Consider the following 22500-nt stretch of genomic DNA (forward strand, 5'->3'; position numbering starts at 1 on the left):
GAGTTTGATCATCTGTATGCATATTTATTTATAATCTACACTATTCTCATATTCTCATACCACTTAGATAGGCTCTAGTAATAAGCCTTAATGAAGGATAATCAATCGATCAATAATAAATAAGGACGTGTTATTTTAAACAATATTCAGTTAAACCTTTGAACCTTTATTGGCCTCTACTGTATACACAGTATTACTGAGGAATCATCAGCACTAGCCTTCACCATGCTACACTAGCAGTTAATATAATGTAATAGAACATAATTAGTAGTGATGCTAAGGCTTGCTTGAATAAAGGCACCGTAGTCTGTTTCATTAATGTGTTTAACTACAGTATAATGTCCGACTCACTTCTGAAGCTCTGAATTTAGGCAGCCTCCAATCTCCAATTATAAAAATATATGTTTCAGTTCACTCCTGAATCCAGGGAATGTGCTCATTGTGCATTCAATCCAGGATAGTAATTACATGCAAATATGCGTCCCAAACAGACACCTAATCTGCAAGAACGTTGTGAAGGCTCAGAGTCACCATGAACGGTTCCCAAAAAAGCTCAGACCCACTCTTTGATGGAATAAATGATCTGATCAGTGATACTGACTCAGATACACTGTACTGAATGCTTCTACTCACCCGGGCGGCTTGCGCTTTGCTGCGGAACATCTCGGCCATTTTCTCAGAGATGCTCTGCACCAGCTTGGCTCCATCGGCCTCCTCCATCTGAACTTTGCGCTCGTACTCCTTACATTTCTAAAAGGAAACAAGAAACAGCAAACTTATCAGAAAAAGCCAAAGGATAAAACACTGAACTATTACTTTGGTTCATGGTTTAGTTAAATATATATTTTATTTGCAGAGTGAATGTCAACATAAAAAATGGTGGGAGTCTGAAGGTCCTGGGAGTTTATCTCAAACCATTTGTGTCATGATTTCGGAAATAGGACCTGATATACGATTGCAGATAATCCATTTCAGGGCACATATACAACATCTTAGAGAACAGTGATAGCAATGTTGCATGGGTATGAATTAACCTCCAAGTGGTGGACTATGTCAAATAGCCATTTGGGATTTTAGCCTGTGGGATGCAGGGTGGTGAGGAAGGAAGTCTGTCCACATCTCTGCGTCAAGTTTAAGGATTAAATAGGTGTGAATTTCAGGGTGAGTAAGCAGACTATGGACCATACTGTACTTGGTGAGTATGCACTATGGATGCTGATTTCTTCATGCTTACATCTTGTTACCATCAATGATCTCAATTCTGTCATCTGATTTGCTGACAAGCTCTAGTTATGATATCTTGTTGGCCACCAAGCTGCCTCTGGTATCATTACAGGGCTCAGTCCGAGCTCTCGGACTGGTCGAGAAGCTGCTGCAATTCGTGCAATAGGCTGAAGATCAGACCGACAAGGGGGTGGGTCAACGTCTGCACCAGGAAAAAAAACACTTTGGAGCCACACGTGGACGGAGAGTAATTGAAATCGAGTCTGAACGAGGGAAAAAGATAATAACGCGTCAAGCCTGGGTGGCTTGGGATAATGAGCTACATTTCAGACAACGCTGAGCCTGCAGAACACACACACACACACACACACACACACACACACACACACACACACACACACACACACACACACACACACATGGTTCTAACACAGCGCAGGCAAACTGAACCACATGCAACAAACATGCAAATTTTTACATTAAGGATATTTTTCAAAACATAATAATCCGTTTCCCCTGCACATAAAAGCCCTCACATAATACCAAACATAGCAAACAGCTGTTCTGTTCTTTTTATGGGTAACAAAGCAACAAATCCTACACAAATCCAGACGCATGTTCCTGCACCGAGTGCTCGAGCCCACACCACCCCGAACACATAACACACATCCCATTACAGAGAGAAGGAGTCAGGGGGAGAGTTACTGAGGTGGAACACTTCATTTCACGCCTGTCCTCCCCTCCCTTCCCCACATCCTGTCTTCCTCTCCTTTCTCTCTCTCACTCTCTCTCTCTCTCTCTCTCTCTCTCTCTCTCTCTCTCTCTCTCTCTCTCTCTCTTTCTCTCTCCACCATGCTGTAATTCACAGGCCTTCATCAGTAGCCATGATTGTCCCGCTGGCTTGGGTAATGAGAAGAAGAGCCATCCCGTTTTTCAGGAGCTGTCAGATGCATCTGCCTTGTTTACAACAACATTTAGAAGTCTTTTTCTCTCCAGATAGAAAGTGTGTAGTAACTGATATTAGTGAGACATTATTTTTTCATTATTCTTTTATAAAAGAATTATGAATTGTTTCCTCCTAAAAGAATCTCTCCAAAGAGATCAAGCGATGGAGGATTAAGGGTTATATTAACGTAATGATGTAACAACGGTGTGAAAAATTAAAATGCAACAATAGAGTTCAAAGTTCAATAAATAGATATATATATAGATAACTTAAAAATGTTAAATATTTGAGGTATTGAAAATAAACTATTTTGTAAAAATAAGAATAAAACTCGCACTTAAACACTTAATATTCAATACTTACACCTGAACATATGTTTTTTTAGGAAACATACAGTATAAAAAACTTCTTCTGAATCATACAGATTTGATGCTTTCTATACAGACCGCTATTGCCATAAGGAAATGTAATGCAGGGACACCAATGTTTTTAAGTGGTAATGCTAACAATACAATATAATTATCATTTGAATTATTATGTTGTCATATATTGCAAGGACCGTTCTGATTTTGCAGAGTGACAGGCGTCCAGGGGTTACATTTACACACAGCTCCACTTATTCAATTTATCTCTTCCTGGATGATTCTGTCCGGAGAGAATTGAAGATGAGACAAGAAAAAGATCAGTGTGTAATGAGCCGTAACTTGAACACACACACACACACACACACACACACACACACACACACACACACACACACACACACACACACACACACACACACACACACACACACACACACACACACACACACACACACACAGTAACAGCTGAGTCTCTCCAACACACACCTGAGTCTTTTCCAGCTGAACCATCTTGTGTGCAGCTGAGCGACTGAGAGGCTACAGATACACAATAAACTTCCACCCTGAAGCTACTGAAGCTACTGTGCTGTGCATGCTGTGTTAGAGTGCTTACAGGATATCACATTTGAAAGAGAGAGAGAGAGAGAGAGAGAGAGAGAGAGAGAGAGAGAGAGAGAGATGAATGACAAGGAGCAATTAATACTAAAAGAAAAGACAGAAAGGAACAAATGAAAGACAAATTATACTGTATGTATTAGTAAGGGACATAGAGACAAAATAAGAAAGAAAGAAAGAAAGAAAGAAAGAAAGAAAGAAAGAAAGAAAGAAAGAAAGAAAGAAAGAATAGTGACGAGCGAAGATTGAAAGGTGATGTTAATGCTCTGGGCTAGTAATTGAACAGTTGTTAGGTCAAATCTCACTCCTATTCTAATACATGTGGCTGTGGTACAGTGGATGTGGTAGTTTAGTGTTTAAGGCGTTGGACCACTGATAGGAATCTCGTGAGGTTCAGATACGAGGTCCACCAAACATCCACTGCTCTTTGACCAAGGCCCTTAACCCTCAGCATTGCTCTGCTGTATAAAAATGAGATAAAGTGTAAGTCGTCCAGGAAAAGGGCATTGAGCAAAGTCCACACCTTCGGCTCAGATCTAAGCTGCTTTGGATAAAAATATTACTTAGATAAATCTGAAGTCTTTCACACCATTAAAGCTTTCATTTATCTGTCTAGAAAAAGGTGACACAGCTCATAAATCTGGGTTTGAATACAGTGTCATATTTACACAAGACGATCTCTCCTGACTTGAGATATAAATGAAGCTACTTTTCAGAGGAAAAGGTGTGAAGTTAATTAAGTTTAAACGTTCGCTACACCACATGTAATATAAGCAGAATCTGTTTATATTATTATAAATCTGTTGACCAATTTTATGTACAATATGCAGGCTAATAAAAAGTCAAACAATGCAATGCAACATATTATTACATCCCTAATAGATAGATAGATAGATAGATAGATAGATAGATAGATAGATAGATAGATAGATAGATAGATAGATAGATAGATAGATAGATAGATATTAGTGAACATGGTGTGAGATTTGGACATAATGACAGAGACACATTACCTTCTGCAGTAATTGTGAACCAGAGTATTTAGTGGCGATGGATTTGATTTCACCTCCAAACGCTGAAGCCCACAGTTTAACGCTGCACAGAACACAAGAAATGTACTTTATTAAACCAAAGAAAAATTTTGAAAAACATTTCAAATACAGTGACGTCACTGCTTATAAACATCATGGTCCACAGTTCCATCATGTCTCAGCCATCCTTGGTGTAAAATGGTTAATTCATGTAAAATCGTGACCAAACTTATAAAGTGTAAAACGTAATACCGGCCCATTGTTTTCAATAATAACCCTGTTAATAATAATCATGCTCATAATCTTAATAACAACAACAACAACAACAACTATAATAATAATAATAATAATAATAATAATAATAATAATAATAATAATAATTTGCTTTCATACCTATTACAGTAGCCATCGATATGTATAAATATTTCTCATTATTCTGTGTCTTTATTATTAATAATTATTTAACACTGTGGGCTTTTATGTTGGATCTCACTGCATTATACTGGGAGCTCGAGACACTTCATGCTCGTGCACGCGACCAGTTTTGAATTTGAATGTTGACGGTTAGACTGTAACGGTTACTGTACAGTGAGCAACTGCTAGTTTGTAAATACAAATAAATAGCATTTAAAAAACAGACAACTAACGCTTTAAATTGGCTTTATTGCGTTAGCTGGTCGTCCTGTTAGCTTGCTTTTAGCGAATTAGCATTTTCTTTAACTAGTTTGAAAGTTACGCTAAATGTACAAATAACCCAATCAGCGGTGCTAATAAAAGTGCTAAGTCGTCTATTATTAATTAATAATTCTAAGTTTAGTCTTTATTGTATTCTCACATCATCATCATCAGAGGAAAGCAGGAAACCTGCAGGTCTGAATTCAAGCTGTTTTTAATGAATGTATTTTATGATTCTTGGTATTTTAAGCTAATGTTTCAGCTCTATTTTTAATAAATCTATTGCTCGTTGTCTACAAATGTGGGAGTAGAAAAAGAAAAGGTTCCAATTTATTACATTATTTCTAACATTTCTTTGCAGCTTTGAAAACTTGTAAAGTTGCTAAAAAATTCAAACCGTAGCTTGATATAGTAGTGTGTGTGTGTGTGTGTGTGTGTGTGTGTTGTGTGTTGTGTGTTGTGTGTTGTGTGTTGTGTGTGTTATAACGAATAAATGATTATACCGCATATTAAAAACGTAACGTTTAAAAATCACGTACAATGTCGTTTACATTTTCATAGCGGATTTAAGATAATAAATAATTAATAAGATAATAATAATAATAATAATGAGGATGATAATAATAATAATAATAATAATTTTGCGATTGTTTGCGGCTTTTTAATTTTAATCTTTAATAAGGGTTTATAACGGGGTTATAGTTATTATATATTATAGTTAATATTAAATATAGTTAATATATATTATAATAAATTGAATCCTAGCATTTATGCGAAAACATTTCAATACATTTTCCTGACATTTTATTCTGTGTTAAATCTTGATTTCCTAGCTGATATGTGCAGATTCATTTATTTTAATTCATTTTAAAATGCCTTCAAGTCGGTACGTTTTTAAACAATAGATTATTTATTTACTTATTTCTTCTTTAATTAAAAGAAAACAATAAGAGCTTCAGGGTTTGAAATGTGACTGCTGTACACATATATATTGGCACTACACTATACAACCCCCGAGTATAAACACCTATGGTTAGATATTGTTCAGACTGCTGAAGTCTTGACTAAATCAGACTAAACACTCTATTTGCTGTTTAAAACAATGATCTCTGACTAAACGCACTTCCAGCACGGAACCGACCAGAATCCCGCACACCGCCGCACTCGGTGTTCTCACACAGCCGGTAGTTGCGCACGGCGGTGAGCGGATTTGATTTCCCCATAGCGCGCGTTGATTATTTTCAGGTGACGGTGTAGCCTACGTGATCAATTCGCGCCGGTGCTACTCACACTCCGAGCGGGATTCCGTGCTGAGACCCGCGTGCCGCCGCCGCTGAGCACAACGCGAGCCAGAACAACACCGGACGCACGCGCAACTCCAGTCCGTTCCGCAGCCGCCGCATCTTTTCACCGCTCCGTCGGCTTTTCTTTCTCACTCACTCTGTCTCTCGGTGTCTCTTTTTGTCCGTTTCTCAGCTCTCCAACACCGGCTCGCTGTCACACAGCTCACCAGTTCTTCTCCAGCGGAGGAAAATCAGCGAGCTGTCCATTGACCGAGGTGAGAATTTCTCCGGTAGAGACGAAGAACAGCGGAACGTAAGCAGATGAAACCTCAAATGAAGCGTTCAGCATCCTACTATGTTTCTATATCACTGCTTTAAAGTCTTAGCTCTTCCCCATCTCTCTCTCTCTCTCTCTCTCTCTCTCTCTCTCTCTCTCTCTCTCTCTCTCTCCATACACACACACACACACACACACACACACACACACACACACACACACACACACACTGCACCCAGGGTCACGTTCATCTTTTACAAAGACAGAGACATGAATCTGGATGTACTATACATCTAATATGATTTAATTTATTATAATTTATTTTTTTTAAATGCAGGGCAAAGTTAAAAAGTTAAAGGCATGAACACGACGCAATTCACCTTAATCACATACACCTAATCTATTGTCATTGTAATGTGACATTAATCTATTTTTGCTGATATACAAATATATTACAGTTCCCTGAAATGTTCGATGACACACCAGCAACATGGGTGACATTCAAAAGGCTTACAAAATTTTGTGTTTTTAAAAATAATCTAATCAAAAATCAGATGAGCTACGTCGAGTTTATCGTGTGCCGTAAAAATATTAATATTGTAATTTAACATTGAATATTCAATAAAACCATAGAGTCATACTGTTCCCTCGACTGAACATGTGAAGAAGCCAGGAGTGAGACTCTGGTCCCAAACATCTTAATTCCATTGCACCAGAGACCATGGGTCATGCCACGTGCTCTTGTTCTCTCAGCCATTATGACCATTTTGTATTTAACATCTGTTCTTCTGATTTCTACAGTAACCACAATCACCCTTAGGCACAAGCAGATGTGTCAGCCACTGAAATTTGCCCTGGTCAACGTTTCTGAAGGCAATCTGGATTCTGCACCATGCTAACAGGCGGTTTGCCATCTGCTGCCACCAACACTGCATGCTGCTGCCACTGGAGTCCTGGAGTTGTAAGTATGAATCTGACTTTACACAGTTGATTTCCTTTGGATTTTCATGTCAGCAGACGAGAGCTCATTTTTACTCAACATAGCTGAGCATGAAAAAAATTCCCTGAAAAATCTTGCAGAAACTATGGTGCAGAATTATTTTTGTTGCATTGTAACAGAAAAATGCAATCTAAATATCTTTATAGGTCGAAGTAGTGCCAATTAAGTGAAACAACTAAAAGTCTTAAGAAATAAAGTAATACATTTCACCTGCACACAGGTACACATGGCCTGTTAGGGAAGAGTATAGCTGAAAATGTTAAAGCTCCTTTCATTCCTTAAGGCAGAAATGAAGCGAGGGGAAAAATTAAACGAAACAAATCACTTGACAGAGGACACATCGAATCAGCTGTCACTACAGAACCAACAACAGGTTTAGATGAGCACAATAATAGAATTTCAAATTCAATTTATTTTTATAGTGCTTTTAACTATTCATATTGTCTGAAAGCAGATTTACAGAAATATAGAAACAGAAGAGGAAAAAATAGAAATAAATAAAAAGAATACATACATTAAAGTTTAAAATTAATTTAAAAATATTCATTTAAAATGTAAAATACTATATCTATCCCTAAAAACTCCCCGGAGGGAAGCTTGTCCTCATTTGGGTGACACTGGACAGGAAACAATGTAAATGTAGATAATGTCCTTTCTACGACAGTTTATAATAGTGCAACCGAGAGCTCCTGAGGAACTAATGTTTCATCACAAACTCTGAGATCACCACAGACCCCACACTGATTTCTTCCTGTCAAAGTCTTTAAATGATTGCTGATAAAGAACAGAACATACAGCTGACTGACACAACAAAATCATGGGCGGTCTCCGGGCGGCTCCGTAGACAACAATCCCATGAAACAATGGCTGGCCATGCAGATCAATCCCTGGCAGGGTGACCACTGTGGCGACGAGACTCCAACCAGGGGTAGAACGTCAGGATTAATATAACCAACACAACTGAGCGAGCTGCTGTTATAAAAATAAATCACCGCCTTCCAATTTGAGAAATCCGTGCAGCTGTTATAAAATATACTGTGATGGACACACAAAATAAAGTTGTGTTGGACACACAAAATAAAGTTGTGTTGGACACACAAAATAAAGTTGTGTTGGACACACAAAATAAAGTTATGTTGGACACACAATATAAAGTTGTGATGGACACACAAAATAAAATTGTGATGGACACACAAAATGTATTAAAAAGATAAAACTTCAAAGTCTTTGAGGATGAGCATGTTTTATTTTTCTGTGTCATGTCTATTTTTTTAGGCAGATAAGAAGACAGAGGCTCAGACTGTGCTGGATAATCATGGTGATGGTGGTGAGCTGAAGCTGAATGCATCACTCCGGCTCTCTCCATTACACAAGCATCAGCTATGGGGTGGCAGTGATGGTGTACCACCAAACAGATAGGTGAGCCACACACACACACACACACACACACACTTTGGTAAGGAAAAGACATTCTTTACACACTTGTACTAGGGCTGTGCAATATAGACAAAAGAATCATATTGCGATTTTCTGAATGAATATTGCGATTGCGATTTTATTTGCGATTTTGGCAATTGTTTTTGCTTTTTCAACCTTGCTTTTTCTAAATGTATTCAGTGCACAAGAAGTGCATAAAAAAACATTTCACAATGACATTTCTTTGTGCCGTTTTGATCCCTTGTTCATAAGGCATCGGGCTGGCTTTGATGTGTGCTTTTGTTTGTTTCGATGGACTTTGTCGACATGCATTGATCATGCAGTTTTTTATGGCACTGTTTTAAGTGTTGGAACAGATTTGTAGTATTGCACGGTTTCGTTGGAATAATCATTTCACAAGTCCTGCTAATTAACTTGCTTTGTGACACATCCTCTCTCCTGAATCCAAAATACTCCCGAAACGACTGACGTTGAATTTCTCTTTGGCACCAAATCATTTTTATTTTGACCTGCATCCATATTTTATGTTTTTTCCTCCCGCTCACCTATTTGGTTCTTCCGCTCAGCTTCGTCGTGCGCTGCGTGAGCTCTGATTGGTTAACATCTTAATAGATAAAATCGCAGCCTTATGCGGTTTAGAAATTGCATGTGCTTAAATTGCGATTTTTTTTCCCATTGCGATTAATCGCACAGCCCTAACTTGTAAGGTAGTCCGCAGCAGAGATTTTACTTCCTGAGTAAATATTCCAGGTACATCATAAATGGCTAACATTTTAAACAAACCTGGTGTAGGTTAAGTAAACAGGAAAAAATATCATATCAAATTCATATTCATATTTTACAACGGTGTGGTGTTAGTGAATAGTGTTCAGGTTAGCATTTTGGTTAAGAGCATCTTTCAGGTTCAGCTGTATAATGTATGTGGTATGTTTGAAACAGTTATAAAATAATAATGAGTCTATATATTCACACACTATTTGGCTGCTCCACACTGAGCAATAATGCATGTAATGTTTATAACGTAAGCCTGTGTCTATGGCACTGGGGGCTTAAATATACAGTGATGCCATCTGGTGGTTAAAACGCACAAGACACTGTTTAGGGTCAGAATTTGTTCTACAGACCAGCCTTTGTTCCAGAGTACGTGCCTCCAGCTACAGACATATTCACCTACTGTGTGCACTGGCCACAAAGATATGTATAGATACATGTAGAAATAATAATGTATCATCACATTATCTAGTGTCACCTAGACAAACACAGCTCCCTCTCAAAGCTGGTTCCTACTTTTAATCTTGTCACCATTTATATGTACGTTTCATTCTCATTGTGAAACACCTGTGCAACAAATTAGCTCCTGTTCTCGCTTGAGCTATACTTACTGACATTTTTTTAAACGACGCTCATCCTGATACTCAAATATACCTTTGTCCTGTGGCAGATAACTTACCGATCGTTACAAAGTACTGACACTGGAGACTCATTCCATATATAATATGTAATCACCTAATTATAGAAAGCTTGTTTATCTGTTTATTATTAGCTGTCGAGTATGTGGATCATTCTGCTGTAAACGTCCCCGTGACCGAGCTGTCGCTATAGAAACAATACCGCATTGTGACAATCGTATAATATAAACCTGCTATTTGTAGCCGCACTACTGTCTGTGCTGTTGTGACAGAAGAATACTCAATACCTGACTACCAATCACGACCCAGCACGGAACTGTGCCACGGTAGGAAATATCGTTGTAGTTAGAATTAGTGGGTATTTCAGTCAGTCCTGGTATTTTATTGTTTATTCAGTAATGCTCATTAGAAAATAAAACTTCAGTACTGATTCAAATCAAGTCAGGGCCAAAATAAATAGGGAAAAAAAATATTTAAAAAAAATGCATTGATACAATACCTCAAGGGTTTCCATAAATCTGCTACAAAGAGAAAAATCATTTGCTAAAAAAAAAGAAAAAAAGAATACAGAGCAAAAATCAGGACTTTCAAGTAGTGAACATTATCACACATCTTTCCAGGATATTTGTACATAATATACATCATGACCTTAAATTTCCTTACAGCATTAATTACAATAAGAATAATCATAATACTCATAGTGGTAATAATTCTAGAGTGAAAAATGATGAAAACGCTTAAATCAAGAAACAGTTCTTTGTAAACCTGTAAATCACTTTAAGCATTTCACTTTAAAACCCGTTACCACGTGTAATTACGGTGACTTTTTTTTTCCTTTTTATTTCCGTCTCGTATCTTCCCAGCTTTTAAAGGTGAGATGTTAAATGACACGTAGTATGCATTTTACTCAAACGTACACACATTCACAGGGGGAAGAGAAAAAAAGGTACAAAATTCGCTTACCTTTAATACACAAAACTCTGAGTAGAAAACAAAAGAAACCGAAATCACAGACGTTTGTGCAAAGACCAACAGCCATGTGCTAATATAGAAATTTCCAGTGGTGTAGAACGAACCAAATATATTATCATATATTTATATATATATATTTATACGAATTATTATATTTATTTATTTATTTATTTATTTATTTATTTATTTATTTTTACATTTTATTTTCTTCAGGAATCCCTGACATGAGGTAAAGGCAAGTTTTTTTAAACTTTCAAATTTTTAAAAAGCCTTTTAAAAAATAATGCATATTTTTTTTTTTTTTAAGAGTAATTGCTACAAATAGTACAATGTGCCTAGAATGCGCATTGGTCCTCTTACAAGATATATTCACATAAAGACCGGATCACTGTGTATGTACATATATTTTATCCTCATAAAACTTTTCAGAGAGCCCTTTTTGGATGTGCACATGCAGTGGTTAAACCCACGTTGTTGTTTTTTTTTTTTTTGTTTTCATGACAGTGTTCGGTTGACTGAAAGCACAATACTCACTCGACTTATCAGAAAATCAACCACAAATCCAGTAACAACCTTCTTTCTCTGGCGCTTAGTACTGTATGTGCTGAAACCCAACACTTTCTAGGCAGTGCCTTTGCAGTCACACGTTAAAAAAAATCTCTCCGTGATCCGGAGTTTTATTCAGCGTTTTTTATTTTTTTGGAAGTGATGACGTTCCCCAGAGAGAACGCGTCAATATGTAAAATACTCTACGTGATAAAATACTTCTGGTGAAAATAAATAAATAAATAAATCAAGAGTTGAAACACCAGGGCCCTGATTTACTAAGGTTTTGTGTTTGTGCACAAAGAAAGAAACAAACAAAAAAAAACAACAAGCTGATGGTCCAGTTTTTATTTTCTCAGTGAACATTTTTGCGGCAGAAGCCGGGGCGATGTTCGTACAGGCAGATTGATTTAGCACCAGCAGCCTGAAAGTCACATGCAGATTAGTGCAGCCTGACAGCAAGTGTTAGATTCGCACAAGTCTGTTTTTTCTGTTTTGTTTTTTTTGCTAGACCAAATTCCACCTCTCACTCAAGTTTATCAAGATCATGGCTTAGTTTCTCCAAATAATCCAAGTTTAAACTCATGAATGAATTAGACTCGTAACTTAGAAGTCGATTTTGACGTGGATGTCTTTATATTTCACATGTGGTTTAAGATTAACGATGAGGCAGTGCCCGTGTCATTCAGGTAAAGAGGTAGAGAGCAAGATCCGTTTAAATCCACAAATTTCAAGTTTCTCGTATCGGATTTTTTTTTTTTTTACTCCGAAGTTATTATAACGGGGAATAATCATTACATCATCCCGAGATATGATATTAAAGGTCGAGTTGTCCCATGTAGGTTTTTTTTTTTTTTTGGATCACAGAACACAGATATTCCAAGTGAGATTTGTTACAGCTGCTCGCATTTCTAAGCTGATTATTTGTTGATTAATTCACATGAATGATTCACAATTAACATATTCGTTGTTGTTGTTTTTTTTTTTTAAATAATACATATTTCCAGAGCAAAGTCGGTTTCATGACCAGCCATGATGGCAACAGCATGTGATCTGAACCTGTGTAAAGGTTTTTATTCACACAAAGCGCACACGCCGCCTTGGCCATGCCTTTATGCCCATGTGCCAGTTTTCCTTGTCCCGGAATCTCTTCAGAGGCAAGACGAGAACTAATAACACCTGTCAAATCCTAATTGACATATTCTCACCAACATATACGTTTCACATGAAATAATTCACACAATGTTTGTAAATCACTTTCAACACACCCCAACTTTATCCCGTTGCATACGAAAATTAGCACGTGATCCGTGCTATTAGTAAATCAGGGCCTTTGCTAATGGAGGTATACAGTATGCAGAAACCAGAGAGACATCGAGTCAGAGAGATAATTAGGAATGGATATTGCTTTGCCAATGCAGCCCTGCCTCGTTGACGGTTCCAGTTTTGTGATCACGATCGTTACGAGCTCAGCAGGCTCATTTCAGTCCGTGGAACTAAAGGGAAACGCCGGCGTCGGCCATCCTCTCAGTCTTTAGTCGTAAATACACGATTTAAGCAGCATAGTCAATGCATGAACGCATTTAACATCAAACCTCCTGTGCATGAAATACACAACAGAAACACTGGGAGTGAACCTCCTCGGTAACAGTAACACAACTACATCATCCGCTCCAGATGCCCTAGAGAAGAGCCCAGCAGTGAGAGTCTTTTACTTTATAATCAGTACTGCATGCTGGGGATTTTAGGGAAGATGTGGGTAAAGGTGATGCTTCATGTAATCTCACACACACACACACACACACACACATATGCACACAGACAAAGAAAATCATGAAATGTTGAAAATAAGAAAGAAAACAAAAAATCTACTTGCATATCTTGTGCCAGTGTGAGATGAATTTCCTCTCATATAAAAAACTGATTTGATTTGCTTTTTTTCCCCCGCCAAACAAATCAATTAAGAAAGTGTTTGAGCAAAGAAAAAAAATCGATTCAATAAGAGTCCAGTATCTAATAAATTCACATATGTTTTTTCTCTCTCCATAATACAGTAACATCAATCAGGATCAATATTGCTGATTCCTATTTCCTACAGTACATAATTACAAAATATGACTCTTTCCAAAGTTTCTTTAGATTTTATATTACAACGAATTTACAGCATAGTCTTTTTTTTTTTTTTACGAAAGCACAAACAGGCTAAAACCTAGTTTAAAAAAATAACCTGCCTGCTAGTGCGTTCAACACGAACACTGCGATCGTTGTATAAAAAAAAATGTTTATTATCTAATGTCCAGATTTTAAAACGCAATACGATCCAGCATTTTCTTACTGCTGTTAGTTACCTAAAGAGTTAATCATTCTCATCAGCCTTTTCATTATAACTAAAGCCTCTATCGGGACATATGCCTTACCTAGCGTGTACTGAAAACATGCGTGGTATGCAAAAACCTTTAATAAAGTGACTGAGGTAATGACATTTTTAATCTGATTGTCATCACCTTGGAGAAAATAGCGACGGTCGCTTATCATTGGTCCGTAGCCTGCAGTGACAGCACAAGCGGCCAGTCACAGTTCAGCACAGGTTTACTTCACCATCAGAAGTCCGACAGAGTGGAACACAGTTTTCGGGCAAAGTGACTTCCCCCTTCCACCGTGCCTTTGACAGATATGCACCTTGACCAATAAGGACAGAGTAGGTGGGGCATGCGTGCCCTTACTCCTGGTGCCTTTCTACTCCACTGGAAAGGAAGGCACTTCTTTTGGTTATAAGCCAATAGATGCATTTCGGTTTTGTGTGACAACTAAGTCTGTCAGCTTCGGATGCTAACCGGATACTATAACGTGGTGATGCATATCATTTCGTCGGCCAAGTCCTCCTCGTAGCGAGGCCGAGATTCAGCTTCTGTCTCTTCATCGCTGTAGTTGGCTGAAACGTCCTGCACATCGTACTCTCTTTGAGTCATGACCGGGTATACGTTAACCCCGTTGACCCCGGGCGTAAATCCGCCGTTCAGCAGGTGACTCGCTGCACTTTCCATCTCATCAATGGTCATGTCACAGGCATCTGCAATCTCGTGCTTCGTAGCCGACACAAACTTTGGGTCCTTAGCATATCTACCCAGTCCTTCAGATATCAAAACCTGTTCATCGTAAAAACACAGTCAAAATATCAGTCTTGCATCGAAACACTACATTTATCGTATTTATGTAGATGAATTCATGTCCAGATCTACAGCACAAGTTAATAAAGTTCATGTTAATTAACTGGTTATGTGGAATCCCCGTTCTGAGCAGGGAACCGAACTGTGGTCAGGGAACCGAACTGTGGTCAGGGAAAAATCTATGCTATCACTACCATAGTACCTGCGCAGGATACCAGAACGTTTTACACCATATCGCAAGTGCAAGGAAATAGTGGCTTCGAGACTCACCGCCTCCACTAGGCTGTTGGCACTGCCTCTCTTTATGTGGTACTGGTTCCGGTACTCAGCTGGGATTTTCAGGTGCACTGGTGAGTAGGTGCTCTGCTGGTACTCCGGCTCATCTGTGTACCATGAGCTGTTCCTCACCGAACAGTAGCTGCCAACCATACTGTCCCGGTGTGGGCGATCCACGCGGATCATGGGCGTGTAGTAAGGGGTGCGGTCTTTACTAACGGGCGTGGCAGGAGGTGTGGCCCATGAACGAGTGGAGCGGGTAGGTGAGAGTCTGCGAGCTCTACTCCAGTCAAGCCCTGCTACTGCCATCACCTGAAACAGACAAAGGATCACTGACACGTAAGACCACTATGATCAGTTTTATGGAGCTTAAAATTTTGGTGATTTTTAAATAATTTTATAGGACTTTTAGATCAAAAGTAGGTCAGATGTTAATAAACGTGAAAACAAGCGTCTAATTATTACAGTTAACTTTAAATACAAGCGTAACAAACTGAACTTAATCAACATCAACAAAACATTTAAACTCACAAGTCACCCGTACCTTCGTTATCATTACATTCTTCTTAATTGACCCTTCGCTTTAGGACCGTAGCGAATAATCATGCTGCAGATTTATTTGGTTTGTTTACATCGCAGCAGCTTAATCTGTATCATGTTATATAATGCACTAATACCTGATGCTGCATTAAATGGAGCGGAAGAGCAGTCCGCTGTCGAGGAAGCTCATCCTGACTGCTCTGTCTGCGCAGACACTCAAAGTTAAATGATGGTCTCCGGTTGCCTGGCGCGTGACGAACAGAGAATAAGGGAATCATTTGCCACTTGTTACTGGTCACCAGTGAGTTAAGTCTATTTGTATGTTAATTAAATGCATTAATGCAATCTACTATAAAAGTTAATACATGTAGTTCGATGCACTGAAATGTCTACCTTGTGGTGTGGGAGGAAGCCGCCGTCTCTTTGGAGACCTATAAGACTCGTGGTAAAGGGGCTGCTCGTCATCATCATAGTAACTGTCGGGATGATGGTAGCCACGGGGAGTCTCGTACTCCTGATCACTGCTGGGATACCTGGACATGAGAGTGTTTAATGACCACTCAGTGACTAAAAACACATTCACAGGCAAAAATGAAGACTTAAATAAACTGGCAGTGAATTTTTAGCAGTGTTGTCCTCATAGAACGAGAAACATTTATCCTCACGACCGATATATACCTGTCTCCTGACAGCATTCCATCTTCTTCATAAAACTCTTCTCCGCTGTAGTACTCCCCAGAGTAGCGGTCTTCATCAAACTCTTCCTCACGACAAATAGTCGGTTGGCGCCTGATGCCACCACGTGACCTTTTGTAGAATGTCAGAAATGAAGAGAATTACACACCGTCGATCACTGCGTAGGGTAAGGGCAATAAGACCATGCAGGGCCATGCAAACCTTCACCAGGGCAGCGATGCGACAAAGACGTCCTCATCAACAAACAGACACAGCTCCTTTAAGGAAACTAGTGTCTGAGTGTTCAAACCAAGAAAGTCTAGACACAGACATGGCTGTAGTGCTAGGGCTGTGTTTGGAATTCTTTATCAAACCTCATCTCACACTGTAATTGGTGGGGAAAAAATAAATAAAAAAATCGGGGCCAATTTTTTTTATCTAGAACACGGCTATATAAGTTGCTCAGAGACCGAACGCACCAGAACCTGCTCGTAAGCTGGTTGTGACTTTAAGGTCACAAAATAAAAAGTGTTGCACCAAGAGGTCATAAAACTGAATTTTCCCTAAAACTGGGCGTAACATTTTAAGCCTAACCAAGTGAAATTATCTGTTGTTTCTATGGCTACTTATCAAGAAGAGGAAAAAAAATACAACAAAAAATACAACCCCTGTTCCACCTCGTTATTGTGTTTTACAGCCTGACAATAATATTAAATCATTATTTCTTATCAGGTAAAGACACCTAATAATAAGTGTTGTAGCTGATGGGCTGCTACGATTTTGAACATTTTTTTCAGTGATTACAAACTGTCCAGGCTTTGAGGCAGAAAAGTAGACCCAAACTGTTATTCTACCTTTACCATGCTTCCTAATTTAGAGCTGGCACCCAAAAAGACTTACACGAGTACTCTAAATGTGAAGGATTACATCTAGACACAAACAGGCACCGCTCTTCTTTTCTTTACTTTGATTCTATTCTTTCTGTGATGTGTGGTGCGAGCATTAGGATGTAATACAGCTTAATAACACAGATGACTTAGGAACTGATGTTACAAACGGTTTTACATAGACCTTTAGTGCAATGGGCATAAGGTGCTTCAAAAAAAATAGAAATAGCCATAACTGGTCCAGGAGTTATATAGAATCTAATCTCACTCACTTGAGGTCACGACTTACTCAAAGGTTTAAGGAGTCTAGACTTATTTGGCTTAGCAGTGGCACAGGGACAATGCAGACTACAGGACAAACTAGACTTATTTATACAGGGTATTGGTAACCTTTCAGATACGGAGGAACGTACCTAATATAGGTCTCATAGTAGCGCCTTCTGTTCCAGAAGGCAGAGAGATTGTTAAGAGAAAGCATTTAAGTTAGAAAGAAAGAAAGAAAGAAAGAAAGAAAGAAAGAAAGAAAGAAAGAAAGAAAGGGCACAGAAGGAAGGGAAGTGAGAGGATAACTTGTATATCATATGGTGTATGAAATGTTGTTGTTTGTACAGCAGTCTGATTTCAGTATCAGTATGTACAGTACGTCATGAACCGTTTTGATACGTTAAATAATAAAATGTTAAATAAATACCATGACGTTTAAGGGCAATGATCACACAGCTAGGAATACAAGACATATAAAAGGGAAACAACGCATAATATTAATAGCTTATTAAGACTTATAACTATGTGAACTTGGTGGAAATGAGTTCAAACTGCATGTAAAATTTTAATTAGCCAACAAATGCTAAAAGCAACACGACAAGAAATCCAACATCGGCGAGAATGACTAGTGTCGTGTGTTCACCTCTGTCCGAGTGGCGTCCTGGGCTTTTCGAATTCCCCTGGGTAGTACGATCCGGGGTATCCGTTGGCCGGTGCATGCTGGTAGTAGCGATTATGGCCTCCATTGGGCAGGCTGGACATGTTAGCATTGTTCAGATTGATGTTGGTGGACTTGGGTGACTTGCTGTAAGAATTGTGGTGATTGTGATGATGATGATGATGGTGGTGATGATGGTTATGTTGGGCCATGGCATTGGCGCGGTCCAGCCGGCCCACAGGCTGTTCCATGTCAGCGTAGTGCGGGGGAGGATGAACCTGCAGGGGGCGCTGCGTGGCGTTGGTCTGATGCCCGGAACCTCGGTGAGGGTCGCCGTTGATGTGGTTAATGTGATTGCCGAAAAGGCCACCGTTTCGCTGTTAATAAACACCCGCGAGTGTGAGATGATAAAGCCATTACATCTCATTAAAAACTGTGGTCTATTTATGTCAGCTGATGTCTTTAAAAAAACACAGCGAACAGAAAAGAAGCTGGTTAAATGGTTCATGGTATGAGTGACTCTGATGAACTAATATATCTACTGGATCTTTATCTTTTTAAGCAATATTGCAAATAAATACAAATTCAAATTGACTTGATTTTTGTCTCATCTGTGAATCGTTTCGTAACAAATTTCCAGTGAAGTAAATTCATTTCAATGGAGTGAAAATGTAAATATTTATATTTTAAGGGTCAAATCATTAGTCAAACACCAACAGTGCACATTCCTCTGTAACCCTACTAATGTAACCTGCTTAGCCTCCTTTCTTCCAAGAAGGTTGTCAATAAATTTTTGTCTTGATCCTGAAAGATTTATTGACCATCATATTTTACCACAGAGTGCAAAGATCTTGCTGTCAATCTGGAGGGGAAAAAACACCCCAAAGCTGCTGTCCTGTAATGAATACTACAAAAGTGGCAAATTGATACATTGATCAGTAAAAGTGTGAAGTCCTTTACCCTATAAATCTCCTCGTCCTCCTCAGGTATAAAGTCTACTAGCTCCTCATCCTGGAGATCACATGATATGGCACGGCGGATTTCTGGCCCAATATCATGCAGCGTGCGGAGACCAGCCTGGAACCACGACAACACAGCAGAGCTAAGTACCTGGGCAGCTTCGCGAAGTTCTCACGATTCATACGGACGGGATACACACACAGAAAAGCTCTCACACACCAGTGTCAACATGTAACAGGTAAGGGACATGGCCGCTCTCGGTAACAGGACGGTGTCAGACAGGACAGTGTGTTAGAGATGAGAATGTTTCACACAGGAGACGGGACAAGGACAAATCCCCTCACGCGTACCAGCAGAGAGTACAAACCCCCACACGCCTTCTTCGTGCACCGTTTGCTAACTAACGCGTGGCTAACTTTTACAGCAAATGCTATCTGCTAAAACAAAACAAAACAAAAACAAAACAAAAACCCTGGAGATGAACTTAGAGTGAATTTAAAAAAATGTGTTCCCCAAAAAATGCGGTCTTCTATCAAAAGTATGAATGTGATTACACATGTGGTCATGGTAAAATGGCAATGGAGACAATGAAGATGAGAAGAAACTGTGAAGGGCATCTAATAAAAAATGGATTTAAATAAACATGCACACAGCATTCAAACATACCGATAATATGTACAGTACATATATGTGCATATCGCCAACGCGGTTAAACTGAAACATCCGTACTAAAGCTGTGCAGGTTAGATTAAACAAAGTCAACACAGGACACGTGATCTGGGTGCATCTGGCTTCAGATCTGATTATACCTTGTCTGGTTATTTAGTTTTTATTGCATATTGACCACCAGTGGCGATACCAATGGCGGTTTATATATCATCTTGTGCAACAGAATGACTTTGAGCCTTGCAGCCCATTTACACACCAATAAATTCTTCTTAATAACTTAATAATAGTATGCAATAGTCAAAAAAACTATATATACCTGTATATCGTTGCTGTCGGGCGGAAACCTCGTATGTCCGAACTTTGTCGATTTCATATTTTTTCACATATCGATGCTATCGGTCAGTCCCCACGTGGGTCTGTTATTTTTGCAAGTTATAAACCAATCTAAAGTCTTGAAAATAGCTTGAGCGCAAATCTCTTAACTCCATAGGACACTTCAACTGTCCACCTCTTCTTCAGTCCGCGGGAGAGCTTCGCGGCATGTCCTCAAGATTAAGAGTCGCAACGAATCAACACGTCTTCTGAGGTAAATGTCTTCAAAACACTGGGCTCAAAGAAAAAAATCTTGACCCCCGCTAGATCTGATGCTCGTCTGAGGACAGGAATTTAGCCCAAGACAATCCACCGCAATGCGGACTAAACCCTGCGCGTTGCAGATAAGATACAGCGTTTTTTTAATTTCCTGAAAAATAACGGTTCTGGAGATACGAGGATTCCGCCCCACAGCCACGATATATAGGATTATAAACATCACTGTGTTACCTTTGTTTAAAACCTAATTCATTTATGTTTCTTTAAGCAGAACGATAGAAAAAAAAAGTCAAAAGAGTCATCAAAACATTAACATTAAAGGTGTAAGAAGCCTCAAACTCCCACCTCAAAAGATTCTGCTTAGAGAAATATTCCCTTTTTAACAATATTAAGCCAAGCATTTACGTTTGACAGCATTTCAGGCTGACAGGGAAATTCGTGCAGATGCTGAACAGATGCTTCACCTAGATAATAATCTAATAATCTTCGTCTAATAATCAGGACTTTCTTCACAGAGGAAGTAAATAAAAACTTGGTCTAGAGGTGCGTGAGCCTAGCGAATGTAAGTCCTTTTACTCTTTAATGTACTACAGTATTGCGGTTGCGCGGTTAAGAGTTGAGCACAAACGTTTACATGTTATAAATTTCAAACGAAGAATATCGCATGAAGGTTTTAGATCTCATGGCCACTTTTTTTTCAGCATCACTTTAGTAGCCCATATCAGTCTGTTTTATAATCTGTAAGATTTACACATTCAACGGCTTTTAATTAGCAAAACCTGTCTCTTAGCAACACCAACAACATTAAAGTGTGCAAAACAAAGACGTTTAAGCATACACACATGCAAAAGCATTAACAACATGACTTTTGTTTACGGGAAAAGTGTCATATCCATAAAGCACAGCATTCTCAATCAGTTGTCTCTTTTTTGCAACCCAATCTGCACATCTCACTTCATCCACACGCTCGGACTCACCTGCAGCGTGATGGCCGTGCTGTTCTGTGTAGAATGCACCCCTACAAGTCCTTCCTCTTTGCGTTTCTTGAATTTCCTAAAGTAGTCCTGTATCAGAAAGGTGGCATAGAACTTCCCCACGGTTACCTCATCATCTGAATAAATAGAACGCACACACACACTTTCTGTTTTAGCACGCTACTTCACTCCATTTACACACAACTTTATTATGCTAATACACTATCGGGCTTAAGGAGGCGTGGTCTCTGTGTGTTTGTCTGAGTTAAGGAGGCGTGGTCTCTGTGTGTTTGTCTGAGTTAAGGAGGCGTGGTCTCTGTGTATCAGTCTCAGTTAAGGAGGCGTGGCCTCTGTGTTTGTCTGAGTGAGGGAGGCGTGGTCTGTGTGTGTTTGAGTGAGGGATGCGTGGTCTCTGTGCCTCAGTGTCAGTGAGGGAGGCGTGGCCTCTGTGTGTTTGTCTGAGTGAGGGAGACGTGGTCTCTGTGTGTTTGTCAAATTGAGGGAGGCGTGGTCTCTTTGTATCAGTCTCAGTGAGAGAGGTGTGGCCTCTGCGTATCAGTGTCAGTGAGGAATGCGTGGCCTCTGTGTGTTTTGTCTGAGTGAGGGAGGCGTGGTCTCTGTGCTTCAGTATCAATGCGGGAGGCGTGGCCTCTGCGTATCAGTGTCAGTGAGGGAGGCGTGGCCTCTGTGTATCAGTCTCAGTGAGGGAGGCGTGGCCTCTGTGTATCAGTCTCAGTGAGGGAGGTGTTGCCTCTGTGCATCAGTCTCAGTGAGGGAGGCGTGGCCTCTGTGTGTTTGTCTGAGTGAGGGAGGCGTGGTCTCTGTGTGTTTGTCTGAGTGAAGGAGGCGTGGTCTCTGTGTGTTTGTCTGAGTGAGGGAGGCATGTCCTCTGTATCAGTCTCAGTAAGGGAGGTGTGGCCTCTGTATATCAGTCTCAGTGAGGGAGGCGTGGTCTCTTTGTGTCAGTCTCAGTGAGGGAGGCATGTCCTCTGTGTATCAGTCTCAGTGAGGGAGGCGTGTCCTCTGTGTATTAGTCTCAGCGAGGGAGGCATGTCCTCT

The 22500-nt window shown here is 39.5% G+C and overlaps 2 protein-coding genes and 1 long non-coding RNA gene across 20 annotated transcripts in view; 1 reads left to right on the forward strand and 2 right to left on the reverse strand.

Annotated features, from left to right (window-relative positions):
* Positions 1-6346, reverse strand: part of cacna2d3 (calcium channel, voltage dependent, alpha2/delta subunit 3) — a 45808-nt gene extending 39462 nt beyond the window's left edge. For 2 of the 3 annotated variants that reach the window (XM_047810513.1, XM_047810512.1), the window contains exons 1-3: positions 6147-6346; positions 4164-4245; positions 634-750 (exon numbers count right to left, since the gene is read on the reverse strand). In XM_047810513.1, coding sequence (XP_047666469.1) covers positions 634-750; positions 4164-4245; positions 6147-6259 — 312 coding nt within the window. In that variant the 5' untranslated portion in view covers positions 6260-6346. Of the gene's footprint in view, positions 1-633; positions 751-4163; positions 4246-4574; positions 4710-6146 lie in introns of those variants that run through there. The other variant, XM_047810514.1, reaches the window with a different exon arrangement.
* LOC125140773 overlaps positions 4811-22500 on the forward strand; it is a 46110-nt gene continuing 28420 nt past the window's right edge. For 3 of the 4 annotated variants that reach the window (XR_007140030.1, XR_007140028.1, XR_007140031.1), the window contains exons 1-5: positions 4811-5051; positions 6333-6414; positions 7218-7377; positions 8692-8835; positions 19234-19445. This is a non-coding gene — a long non-coding RNA (uncharacterized LOC125140773). Of the gene's footprint in view, positions 5052-6332; positions 6453-7217; positions 7378-8691; positions 8836-19233; positions 19446-22500 lie in introns of all 4 variants that reach the window. The other variant, XR_007140029.1, reaches the window with a different exon arrangement.
* The window catches only part of cacna1da (calcium channel, voltage-dependent, L type, alpha 1D subunit, a), an 85070-nt gene continuing 73485 nt past the window's right edge, over positions 10916-22500 (reverse strand). For 10 of the 13 annotated variants that reach the window (XM_047810506.1, XM_047810501.1, XM_047810504.1 and 7 more), the window contains 9 exons: positions 21445-21578; positions 19208-19324; positions 18233-18624; positions 17739-17765; positions 16442-16570; positions 16157-16296; positions 15901-16007; positions 15218-15535; positions 10916-14926 (listed from right to left, as the gene is read on the reverse strand). In XM_047810506.1, the coding sequence (XP_047666462.1) occupies positions 14621-14926; positions 15218-15535; positions 15901-16007; positions 16157-16296; positions 16442-16570; positions 17739-17765; positions 18233-18624; positions 19208-19324; positions 21445-21578 (1670 nt within the window). In that variant the 3' untranslated portion in view covers positions 10916-14620. The remainder of the gene's footprint in view (positions 14927-15217; positions 15536-15900; positions 16008-16156; positions 16297-16441; positions 16571-17738; positions 17766-18232; positions 18625-19207; positions 19325-21444; positions 21579-22500) is intronic. The other 3 variants (XM_047810500.1, XM_047810510.1, XM_047810502.1) reach the window with 3 other exon arrangements.

Source organism: Tachysurus fulvidraco, chromosome 2 (assembly GCF_022655615.1).
Source record: "Tachysurus fulvidraco isolate hzauxx_2018 chromosome 2, HZAU_PFXX_2.0, whole genome shotgun sequence".
Lineage (NCBI taxonomy): Eukaryota > Metazoa > Chordata > Actinopteri > Siluriformes > Bagridae > Tachysurus > Tachysurus fulvidraco.